The sequence below is a fragment of the Salmo salar genome, chromosome 26 (genome assembly GCF_965601325.2).
Source record: "Salmo salar chromosome 26, fSalSal1, whole genome shotgun sequence".
NCBI lineage: Eukaryota > Metazoa > Chordata > Actinopteri > Salmoniformes > Salmonidae > Salmo > Salmo salar.
The window spans coordinates 25,410,380-25,422,660 of NC_138316.1; the positions used below are offsets into that span (position 1 = coordinate 25,410,380).

A 12,281-nucleotide genomic window follows, 5' to 3' on the forward strand; every position below is an offset into this window, starting at 1 on the left:
AGGCTACCTGCCACCCAGATTTCTCAAATAAAAATCACTTGGAGCTGATTTCCTGGTGTTTTTAGAGTTTTTTATGTCCAACAATGAAAACTCAACAGAAAACCTGGGGGGGGGGCAAATAAAACCACCATTTGCCCCTGGGGAACCCTGCTCTAGGCTCTACTCATGTGATACCATTTCCATCTGTTTGCTATGTCTCACTGAGTAAGAAAGGATTTCAAACAAGTGTCTTGCTTTACCATATAGTTTTCAAAAGTTTGACCAAATAGGTAATATTTTATATAAATTACAAAAAATATGTGCTTTGACAGTCCCTCCTTGCGCCAGTCCCCTCCCCTTCCTGCTTTTGACGACGTCATTCCATATTTAACCACTGCGCAACCTTCACCACTCACGCATATCAGTTTGCAGACGAGAGTAAAGGTTACCTGCTTCAACAGTGCTTGAACGGCAACCTTCTACTCTTTTGAAGCAATATCTTTTTGATTGAATTCATCCCTTTTGAAAACCAAATTAGATCAAGCTATCCATAAAATTTCGGAACATCGTTGAAACGAACAATTCGAATCACTCACACCACCTCTTCGGACCAGAAAAAACACAAGGTAAGAAAAATAACATATCTAGCCAAGAATAAATAAGTTACTAAACTAGCTGTTTGGCATAATATTTGGATGGATGATGTAACTTAACGTAGCTAGCTAGCCACTACCGCACAAGGCCGTACTACTGAGGGTGGCTAACTAGTTACGTTATGTAACAAGCTACGCTACCTACTGTAGCCAGCTAGTTAACGTTAACAAGCTTGCGACGATGTCAAATGCGTTGTAACGTTAGCGTTGTAAAATAACTCAGCGTTTTTACGCTAGCTACTAGTAGCAATCGTCAATGTTATAATGGCGGTGTTCTTTCGGTATCGTGGTGGTTTACTTCATATGTCCTTGTTTTGCCAAATAATGGCGTCTTACGTCCAGTTTTGGGAACTATATTTTTTTATGTGATCGGCTCCTTGATTTTCCGTTACGTCGTCACAGCACCAATTTAACTTGCTGCGGACCCAGACGTAGCGTTTTCGTCCGCTCTCCTACGCACACCGCGCCCTTTGTTCTTCTCTGCCTGTATGCGCGACGTTGCTGTGACTTTCGTTGCACAGATAGCTTCTCGTTTGCGGCAGAATTAAGTGTGGAAAGTCGCTAAATGCTATCAACTAAACACTCATTTGGGGAGGAGTCTGAACTCGCTAAATATAAATTGGCAACACTGATGGCCTTGGTCGGTGAAGTGCGACGATCTATTATATTAACAAGATGGTCGATTAGCAATGGTAGTACATGCCTTCAAAGGCGGGATATATCTATTGTAGAATAGAGCAATTCCCTCTTAACAACTTAAACATTATATTCGATCAAAATAACTTCACTTATCAAAATGGCAATTCAATTCAGTTTTTCTTTTACCTTTAATTGTATTGCTGAAGTCAGTGAAGGCCAAACCCGGACCACGCTGGGCCAATTGTTCACCACCCTAGAAGACTCCCAATCACGGGCAGATGTGATACAGCCTGGATTCGAACCAGGGACTTGTTGTGAAGCCTCATGCAGTGCCTTAGACTGCTACACAACAACTTTTTTTTGACATGTGGCATAAATGTCAAACTTTTATTCTGTCAAAATTGACTAGTGTAAATAAGATCATTTGTCATTCAGTCAAACTGAGTTTTCGGTAAATTAGTGTACTGTGTATTTCAATGAATTAACTTCAAACTAACTAAATTGTAATGTATACACATATTGAAAGCATTTCATGAGAACTAAAAGGTGTGCAAAATGAAATATTGGCCCCATTTACAAATGTATTGATAAACCTCTGGGGCTACTTCGGGACTATCTGAAAACCAACCAAATTTGCTTTGGTCGCACTCCACTTGGCAGAAGTGAATTAGCCTAATTATTTTTTGCCAACTCTTCCCACCTATATCAAACTACACCCAAACTCAATTATTGTTTGAGTTCAGTCATAGCTGGTAACATTTCTTAATGAACCATAACTAAAACAAGGCTATATCAGGAAGTGCAGTTGTCCTTAAAGCAGACCGTTTTCCTAATCTGTGTGTACATATTTTGGGCGGCGTCGACCCCTCTTGCTACCTCTGGGTGCAATGTGCATAGATAAGGTCCGAGTAGCTAGCTAAATAGAAGAATATGTCTGTTTTACTATTTAGTGGCAGCTGGATTTGCAATGACAACGACCTGCCCATCGTGTTTAAATGCGTCACTGTGGTATTTTGGGTCATGTTTCGCTGTTACCTACATGCTGACACCGCATGTGGGGAGATATGCACGCTTCATAAAGTCCAAATACTTGCGAGACTCGTGGTGTACTAGCCAACTAAAGGGCTACAGTGATGCATCTCTCATAACCAAACAAACCATTTACCTATAGAATGGAATGACTGGATAGCACCAAACTTCTGTAATGTTATACTATGAGTTATTGACGAGTCGGATAATCTTCACTTTGGCATCAGGGCTCCATGCTGTTTTAAAAGTGCTTGAATTCATTGACTCAGTGTGCCATCCTTTCCTTTTGACATTTAATGCATTTCCATTTCAGAAACATGACTTCTCAGGTGAGACAGAACTTCCATCAGGACTGTGAGGCTGCCATCAACCGGCAGATCAACCTGGAGCTGTACGCTTCCTATGTCTACCTGTCCATGGTAAGACTGGAAGGGGAATGGAGAGAAAGAAGGGTTTGGCAAGTGTAGTCAAGGACACTAGTATGACTGATTAGATTACAGGAACACTGAGTCATGCGGTGTAAGAGAAGGTTACACCCCATGACAGTGCAGATGGGTGTTTTCAACACTGCCCTCTTGCATCCCATTTAATACTAGGGCTGGGTGGTAGGGCCTAAATCCTCATTGTTTTCAACCTTGTGAGTGATGCACTATTTTATTTAGTTATATCACACTCTGAATGAGTTTTGTTGTACAATTCACTGCATTTCAAACAGTCGGAAATAATCTAAAGAATTCAGGTCTCATGAAATTATATCTAGGCCAAATGTAAGCCTTCCACACCCACTAATTTAATTATCTAATCAAAATAAAGTTCTTTTTTTGCAGTAATCGCTGTAAACGGGGGGCTAGCATGTTTATGCCTGAACTTTCTCACTTATTCACGATTCATTCAGCACTATCTGTATTCATGGTAGCATCCATATTAATATAGATGTGTTTAGTAACATTATGTTCTTATTTAGTGACTCAAAAATGACAATGTATTATTTACTATTTCTATTGGATGCAAATGTATCCAACAAATTTGGAGTCAAAAGCTTGATGTAGTCATTGCGTGCTAGGAATATGGGACCAAATATGTCAACTTTTATATGCTAGAGTAAATTTGTCCCAATACTTGGTTGGACTATGTATAAAAGTGCGGTACTTTCTAAATGGTTGACCCGATATGGATCAAAATACCCTCAAATTAAAGTTGTCTGTAATTGATCCTCATAGTCATTGTATCATTTCAATTGCTGGATACAGATCCAAAACGACAATAAAATGTCACTGTCCCAACACTTGTGGAGCTCATATTTTCTGCTTACTGATAGCGCAGTCATTGTAGATACACATTGATTCTACTGATAGCCAGCCACTAATGTCAAGATGATCATTTTGATATTGGGCTTTTGATTCGGCAAACGGTTAATGTCTTGTGATCAGCTTTTTATGACCGAACTGGAACCAGCCAGGTATCTTTGAACTCATGGTCTTTACTTTCTCCTGTCTCAGGCGTATTACTTTGATCGTGATGACCAGGCCCTGCACAACTTCGCCAAGTTTTTCAAGAACCAGTCCCACGAAGAACGTGAGCACGCTGAGAAGCTGATGAAAGTTCAGAACCAGAGGGGAGGGAGAATCTTCCTGCAGGACGTCAAGGTGTGTGCTAAGTGCTTGTGTGTATGTCCATGTTTCGCCTGTGTGCAAATGCATGCTTTCAGCAGGAGTTTAATGTGAGGATACGATAGTTCCCATCTAGGGAGGGCCGACAGAGGGAGGAGATTGAGGGTGTGGACCACTTATCTTTCACAGACATTTAAACCGCTGCGAGTGTCATTGACACAGTCAAAGATAAATGGACTGTTACAATGGGCATGGAGATAATGTTAAACAGCAGCCATACTGAATCCTAGAGAAAGGCAGACTTTGCTTACAGAGTAAAGTAATGAAAGGGTTAGAAAACAGACAACAGGTTATTAAGCAGTTAGGTAGCCAATGTGTACTCCAGTTTGTCTGACATAAGCAAGTGGGGGGAATAGTGGCTTGTGTAGAAACACTACTGCTGCTCTTTCTAACAGCGCATGTATGGCTTGTTCTAGAAACCAGAGAAGGATGAGTGGGGTAGTGGTGTGGAGGCCCTTGAGAGTTCCCTGCAGCTGGAGAAGAGTGTGAACCAGTCCCTGCTGGACCTGCACAAGGTCTGCTCTGAACACAACGACCCACATGTGAGTATATGGCGTCATGACCTATACAAAGGCAAAACACTTATTTTTAACTGCAAGATGTTTTTAAGAATGTCTGAAGATTTAAAGTCAGAATCTAATCCACCCATATTTCACATGTAATTCAGGATATCATAAACAGGGCGACAAATATGAAAAACCTGACAGACTTCAGGTCCTTGCAGTGTACACTTTAATCCGTGCCAAGTCCAGTGGGTCACATGAAGGGTTTACTCTGGGGTTGTAAAAACCTTTTTCCTACAGGGTCTAGAAGAACACTAGAGATTATTCATCCCTGTTCTGTTTGAGGCATCACTCCATTGAGTTTTGCTTACCTGTTTGTCCTTTCTCTCTCGTTTGTCCTTTTATCTTTCGCTCTCAGATGTGTGACTTCATTGAGACACACTACCTGGACGAACAGGTGAAGTCCATAAAGGAGCTGGGTGACTGGGTGACCAACCTCCGCCGCATGGGTGCCCCCCAGAACGGCATGGCCGAGTACCTGTTTGACAAACACACTTTGGGGAAAGAGAGCACATAGATAGACCCTCCATTTTCTTGCTATATCCTATATCTGTATTTCTGTCTTGCTTGATATATCTATAGGACTGGCATCAATCAAGTTTATCCTTGAATCCTTAGTTTGCGCTATGCTGTTCCTATAAGCCAGTAGCCCTTTCCCCCTCTTCCAATTGCCTATCTAGCCTGCTTGTTTTGACTGCAGTTGTCATCAAACCAAATAAAGGAAACCCTCTGGATTCTGATGGGCCTCTTTGTCATATTTCTGCAGAGGTGTGCATATATAAAGATTAGTCTAAATGGACTCATTCAGACATAGTTAAACACTGATCAAAATGGATGGAATAAAGACAACTCAAGAAGTTGGAAGATATATAGTGGAAACTACAGTAACTAGAGAATTGAGACTGACTATAAAGTAGCACACTATGATGAAATATTAAAACTACTTAACTAATTTAGTGTATCACACTGCAATAATGCATGTGCAGAGCTCCAGTGACTCAATGCTCTTAAACCTCATCACCTGAGAATATTTGATATATAGAGTATACCAAACATTAGGAACACCTTACTAGTTGTGTATTCCAAAATATTGACGTGTTTCATTCTGAAATGCTTTGTCAATTTTTCATGCTTATGGATACCTTTTAGGTAAGATGTTACTGTTCTCAGATTTCCAGCCAACCTTTCTATGCATGTGAAGTACATGTCAGATAAAAAATTTCATGACCGTCCTGATGGTAACACCAGATTTGTCAAACTTTCCAAATATTGAATAAACTAAATACAGTAGACAAGGCGGGCTCTTGTCTGTAATTTTTTTTTAACTGGGCAAGTCAGTTACGAACACTTTCTTTTCAATGACGACCTAGGAACAGTGAACTACCTTGTTCAGAGGGCAGAACAGATTTTTACCTTGAATCCCCGAGCTTACAATCTTGCAACCTTTGAGTTACTAGTCCAATGCTATAACCACTAGGCTACTCTGCCCCCTGAGAGATGGTGGTGGAAAGGCTTTGAAGTGACAGTATTGATTTAATAACCATATCGAAGTAATCTTGCAGTCACAAGTTGAAATTTGTGGTCCTCCCCTCCGACATTGAAAAGCATACAGTTTATTAGGCTACAGGTGAAATTGCAAAGTGATGAGCTTGATGCTCCTTTCCCCAAAATATTAAGTGCCTTATTCTGGTGACAAACTTAACACCCAATGCTTGGCTGCCATTTGACAATTAAAAATGATCTCACTCTGTCCATGAAATCAACCTGATTTGTGACCCACAATCATTTAAGTTGCCCATCCCTGATGTAGGCTATACCCGCACTGTATCTACGAGCTGTTGGCTAGAGTGCATGTGCCAATACCAGAGTGGGCAAATTTCAACCAGCAGTTAAATGTAATAGAAACCAATTGAACATTCAAGTTTTTTTTATGCGCACTGTCATCACGCACAGACTAATCTGCAATTGAAACGCGCATCTGGTGGGAAAATGCTAAGATTTTATTGCGGATTTGAATATTTAGATAAATCTGGTGCAAATTGGATGGAAACCTCACTATAGATTAAGATTTGGGATGTATATTAAAAGGTTTTGTGGCATAATGCTATCTATTATTTAGCTGGAATGGAATGTTTGTATCCTGCAGATTTGACATTACTTTATTGATAATTTTGTAAATATGTATTTTTATATATTGATGTCACAGACATGTCAGTAGACAGGAATTCTAATGATATCTACTTTATGTAAGCTAGTGGAGACTGCTAAGGGGCGGACGGCTCATAATGGCTGGAATGATAACAAACGTGGTTTCCATTGACTCCATTCCAGCCATTAATGTGAGCGCCCCCCCCCCCCCCCCCCACCCCCCCTCAGCAGCCTCCACTGAGTGTACAAAACATTAAGAACACCCCCCTTTTTCCCTCAGAACAGCCTCAATTCGTCGGGGCACGGAAACTACAAGGTGTTGAAAGTGTTCCACAGGGATGCTGGCCCATGTCGACACCAATGCTTCCCTCAGTTGTTTCAAGTTGGTTGGATGTCCTTTGGGTGGTGGAGCATTCTTGATACACACGGGAAAGTGTTAAGCTTGAAAAACCTAGCAGCGTTGTAGTTCTTGACACAAAACGGTGTGCCTGGCACCTTCTGCCATACCCTGTTCAATGGCACTTAAATCTTTTGTCTTCTTTCAATTGTCTCAAGGCTTAAAAATACTTATTAGATATATCTCAACACAAATCTAAGAACGCTCCCCAAGCCGGCTGGTCGTTCATTCTATCGGTTCGGTTGCCAGTGACACGACTCCGTCGTTAAGTCTTTTTTTCTGTATCTACGGACGGACCTAGTCGTTAGTATGGAAATTGAACTTTTAGTACGGACTGGCAACATTCTTATCCATTGCTTTCTAGCTAGCCAACTACGGCTAACTTAGTCACATCAAACAGTGCAGACAGAATAAAAGCAAACTGGCGTCATTTGCGTTTGTTTAAGCTGTTTTCTAGTGACATTTATTTGGATACATCCATAACAACAAGCTAATGATGCGCAATTTCCCTTGACATAGCTCTCTCGTCAGGACACTGAGTATTCAGAGGAGCTAGCCAAAAACACAGCTAACACAATCACTTCAAACTGTAGCCTAAAAAGCCTATTCCTGCTCTTTTCCCACGATGCATCAAACACATTTGGTGTGTCGTCATACTGGTCTCTGACTTGTGGTCAGACTCGCTCGTGTGGAACCACCTTAAATTTGCGCCTTTTTTCACGGTTGATTTGAATGTCATTGAGAACAGCGAAGTGTCAAAGATTTTTTTTCGCCAAAAATTCTTTCTGAATTTAAAGGTAATCCTCGAAGTAATAATCTAGTTTTTCAAAAGTATCTGTAATCTGATTACAATATTTTTGCTGCTAACGAAATGAATTACAGGTACAGTTTTTTTGTAATCCTTTACATGTAACGGGTTAGATGTAATCCGTTACTCCCCAACCCTACCCTTAGTGTATGACATCATCTTATCTAGGGTTCGATATCTATAATCACCAATGTATCATTTGTACAGTTCTTATATATATATATTTGTCACATTTGACTGTAAAACCTTGCCGTACTACTGTTTTCTCTGTGAGTGAGGTCGATATATGGCATTTTGCAACAACATATGATAGTCTCTCTGAAATGAAACCATCTAATGATAGATTTCAAACAAATACATTTAATAACCATAACCTGATTAGATGGGGAAAAACACACCCATCTCTGTCTATATTTCATCATGTCAACTGTCTATTTGGGGCTACGGTTTGTTTTGGACAGGACCATAGTAATGATGCTGAGGAAATTCCGAAGTTTCATTTCCAGTCAGAACTGTTTCTATTAGTCAGGAACGGAGAACTGGCATCTCAGCTGGCTTTCACTGCCAACAAAACATTACTGGTAATATGTCCATATGAACTATGTTTGGTTTTAGTATTTTTTTCTAAACTTTGGGCAAATGTCTCATGTGGTTTTCAAGCTTTTGGGAGGGTTTCAAGCTGCTGAATCTGGCAGGTAAATGCATCCAGGAGATAAAAAAAAATGTGTAGCTTAAGTATCACTTTCACTAGCTAACAGGGGGAAAAAAATGGCTAGATTATTTTTTACACCAGTCTGGACACTATTCCTTTTAATTCCAAGTCAGATTGAGATTGACTTCATAATTTAAACCTAACCTAACCTTAGCTCTTGAGAACCCACGGCCATCCAGCCATGGGTTCTCATTTGAACAATAACAGCGGGGTCAATGTTTTGTGTAACTGTTAATCATCACCGTGTGCAATACAGTTTCGGAAACCTCAGAAATTCTATTTTCATATCACCCCAAAATTATTTTACAAATACACAGATTCCCACTGAGGTGTTTTGCATTGCACTTCCTGAACTAATGGAAACTCAGGAGGGAACAACAAAAAACGTTGGCTTGAAGTTGTTACACAGAACACCTCAGTGGAAATCTGTGGTAAAACAGTGTATCTTTTATATTTGTAAAGTTATTTATGGATAAGTTCAGTGTTCAAGGTTTCCAAAACCATATTGCAATCACCGATCAATTATTTCTAGATAGAGGTTTTCACACTTGACCAAATAACTTCAGCTAATGAAAAGGAACATTGAATGACTCCAATTGTAACGAGTGTGCTGAGAGTCATTAACCAAGTTCAAGGCATGAGTGTTTTAATAAATAAAAGGAACAATGACCACACAGACATGAAAACAGAGTCAATAAAACCTGAAGAAAGAACCAAGGGAAGTGACAGATATAGGGAAGATAATCAAGGAGGTGATGGAGTCCAGGTGAGTGTCATGAGGCGCAGGTGCGCGAGACGATGGTGACAGGTGTGTGGGATACTCAGCAGCCTGATGACCTAGAGGCCAGAGAGGGAGTATATGTGACACCAATGTAAAATTGGAGTCATGAGAAGGGCTAACCTAACCTATGACCTGACCCATCACCTTATATATATATTACTGCCCCCCAGTTGTGACATCCCAAAAAACACACAAAAACTCTACAACCCATATTTCTTCTAGCCTCCCACAAATGCTTTATCTTCTTAACACTAAAACTGAAACAAAATAATATAAAAATGAAATATGTATATTTTCATACAACTTAAACTAAATAGAAACTAGTACTAATGTAAAAACGAACAGAAATAAAAACAAATATAAAAACACATAACCTTGCTGTGCTTTCTCCATACTGATATGTCATTATGCTACCAACATGACGTCATCATGATAGCACTGGCCATAAAAGTTTAAAACTAGTTAAAAACTTATTTTTTCCTTTTTTTGTTACCTTTCAAAATTCTAATATTTGGTAACACTACACGAAGGTACTATTTTAAGTGTGTTTTAAGTACAGGTATTTGCCAATATAAAGGAAACACTTGAGTAAAGGAGGGATACAAAGTATTTTGAAAGCAGGTGCTGCCACACAGGTGGGGTTCCTGAGTTAATCAAGCAATGGGCATGCCATTACTTTGGCTATCATGGCTATGCCCTGTAGGATGACAATGCCCCCGTCCACAGGGAAGGAGTGGTCACTGATCTGGTTGGCTGAATATGAAAATTATGTAAACCATATGCCATGGCTATTTCAGTGACCAGATCTCAACCCAATTGAACACCTATGGGAGATTCTGAAGCAGTCCCTGAGACAGTGTTTTACACCAAAATACAATGATTTGCAATTGAGGACTAAAAGCTAACTAGGTTTTCTAATGCCTTCTTTGTGAGGCATTGGAAAACCTCCATGGTCTTTGTTATTGAATCTTTGTTTGAAATTCACTGCTTGACTAAGAGACCTTACAGATAATTGTATGTGTATGGTACAGAGATTAAGTAGTCAAAAATCATGTTAAACACTACTATTGCACACATAGTGAGTCCATGGAACTTATGTGACTTGTTAAGCACATTTTTACTCCTGAACACATGTAGGCTTGCCATAACAAAGGGATTGAATACTTATTGACTCAAGACATTTCTGATTTTCATTTTTATTAATTTGTAAAAGTTTCTAAAACCAAAATTCCACTTTGACATTATGGGGTAATGTGTCTAGGCCAGTGACATAACATCTCAATTAAAACATTTTAATTTCAGGCTGTAACACAACAAAATGTGGAAAAATCAATGGATGTGAATACTTTCTGAAGGTACTGTACATGTCGATAGCAGAGGGAGCACGCCCTAATCCACATTGACGGTGGTGCAGTGGAGAAGGTGAAAAGCTTCAAGTTCCCCGGCTTGGCCCCTAAGACCCACACAAACTTTTACAGATGCACCATTGAGAGCATCCTGTCGGGATGTATCACTGCCTGGTACGGCAACTGCACCACCCGCAACCGCAGGGCTCTCCAGAGGGTGCTGCGGTCTGCCCAATGCATCACCGGGGGCACAATGCCTGCCCTCTAGAGCACCCGATGTCAAAAGAAGACCAAAAAGATAATCAAGGACATCAACCACCCAAGCCTCAGCCTGTTCACCTTGCTATCATCCAGAAGGCAAGGTCAGTACAGGTGCATCAAAGCTGGGACCGAGAGACTGAAAAACAGCTTCTATCTCAAGACCATCAGACTTAAATAGCCATCACTTGCCGGCCTCCACGCAGTACCCTTCCCTGAACTTAGTCATTGTCACTTGCCGGCTACCACTCGGTTACTCAACCCTACACCTTAGAGGCTGCTAACCAATGCACATAGACATGGAATCACTGATTACTTTAATAATGGAACACTGGTTACTTTAGTAATGTTAACATACTGTTTTACTAATTTCATATGTACACTATATACTGCATTCTATTTAAGGCCATCTCATTCTACTATTGCTGTATATATACCATTCTATCCTACGTATTCTACAGATATACTAAATATTCTATCCACATACCGTCCATAATGTCTGTCTATGCATCCCATCACACACATATATAATATATAATAATTACAACAAGCAATGTCGGAGACTGAAGTGTATATATATATATATATATATATATATATATATATATATATATATATATATATATATATATATATCCGACATTGCTTGTTGTAATTATTATAGATTTCTTAATTCCATTCTTTTACTTTTAGATCTGTGTTTATTGTTGTAAATTGTTAGATATTACTGCACTGCTGGAGCTAATAACACAAGCATTTCGCTACACCTGCAATAACATCTGCTAAATATGTGTATGCAACCAATACCTTTTTATTTGATTTGTAAACAAGAGTAATAGTGACCTGTAGTAGGATAAAAAGATAGATACTAATGGTAATGGCAATCAATAATCAATGAACAGCAGCATAGGTGTGAGGGGGAGCAGTAATTGTGTAACCCGTAAGATAAAGGTGCAATCTGTAAGATGTGGACATGCAAATTGCCTTTCATGTCTATGTCTATTAAATACCTGAATTCTACCCTACTATAGTAGTCGATAATGAATCATATCATAAGGAATCATTCTCTCATATTAGATGAGAGGCAAACTTTTGGAACCTCATCCATCATGACAATTACGACATTAAAAGCAGATAAACAAACTGCATTGCCCCCATTAGTCTTATTAATGCAGACACATCACATTTTGATGCCGTGATTTTTTTAAGCAATAGGCCTAGTTACACAATTGAGGAGTATCCTCCTTATTGCCAAAGGCTTCAGAGCAGGTCCTCTAATCTTATAATGACCTGGAAAT

General features: G+C 39.6%; 1 protein-coding gene across 1 annotated transcript; it reads left to right on the forward strand.

Moving 5' to 3' along the window:
• Positions 1-567: 567 nt before the first annotated feature.
• On the forward strand, positions 568-5,273 carry fth1a (ferritin, heavy polypeptide 1a). The gene is given in 5 exon segments (NM_001123657.1): positions 568-605; positions 2,614-2,719; positions 3,800-3,946; positions 4,387-4,512; positions 4,892-5,273. Coding segments are annotated over 4 exon segments (534 nt in total). The 5' UTR covers positions 568-605; positions 2,614-2,617; the 3' UTR covers positions 5,051-5,273.
• Positions 5,274-12,281: the final 7,008 nt, after the last annotated feature.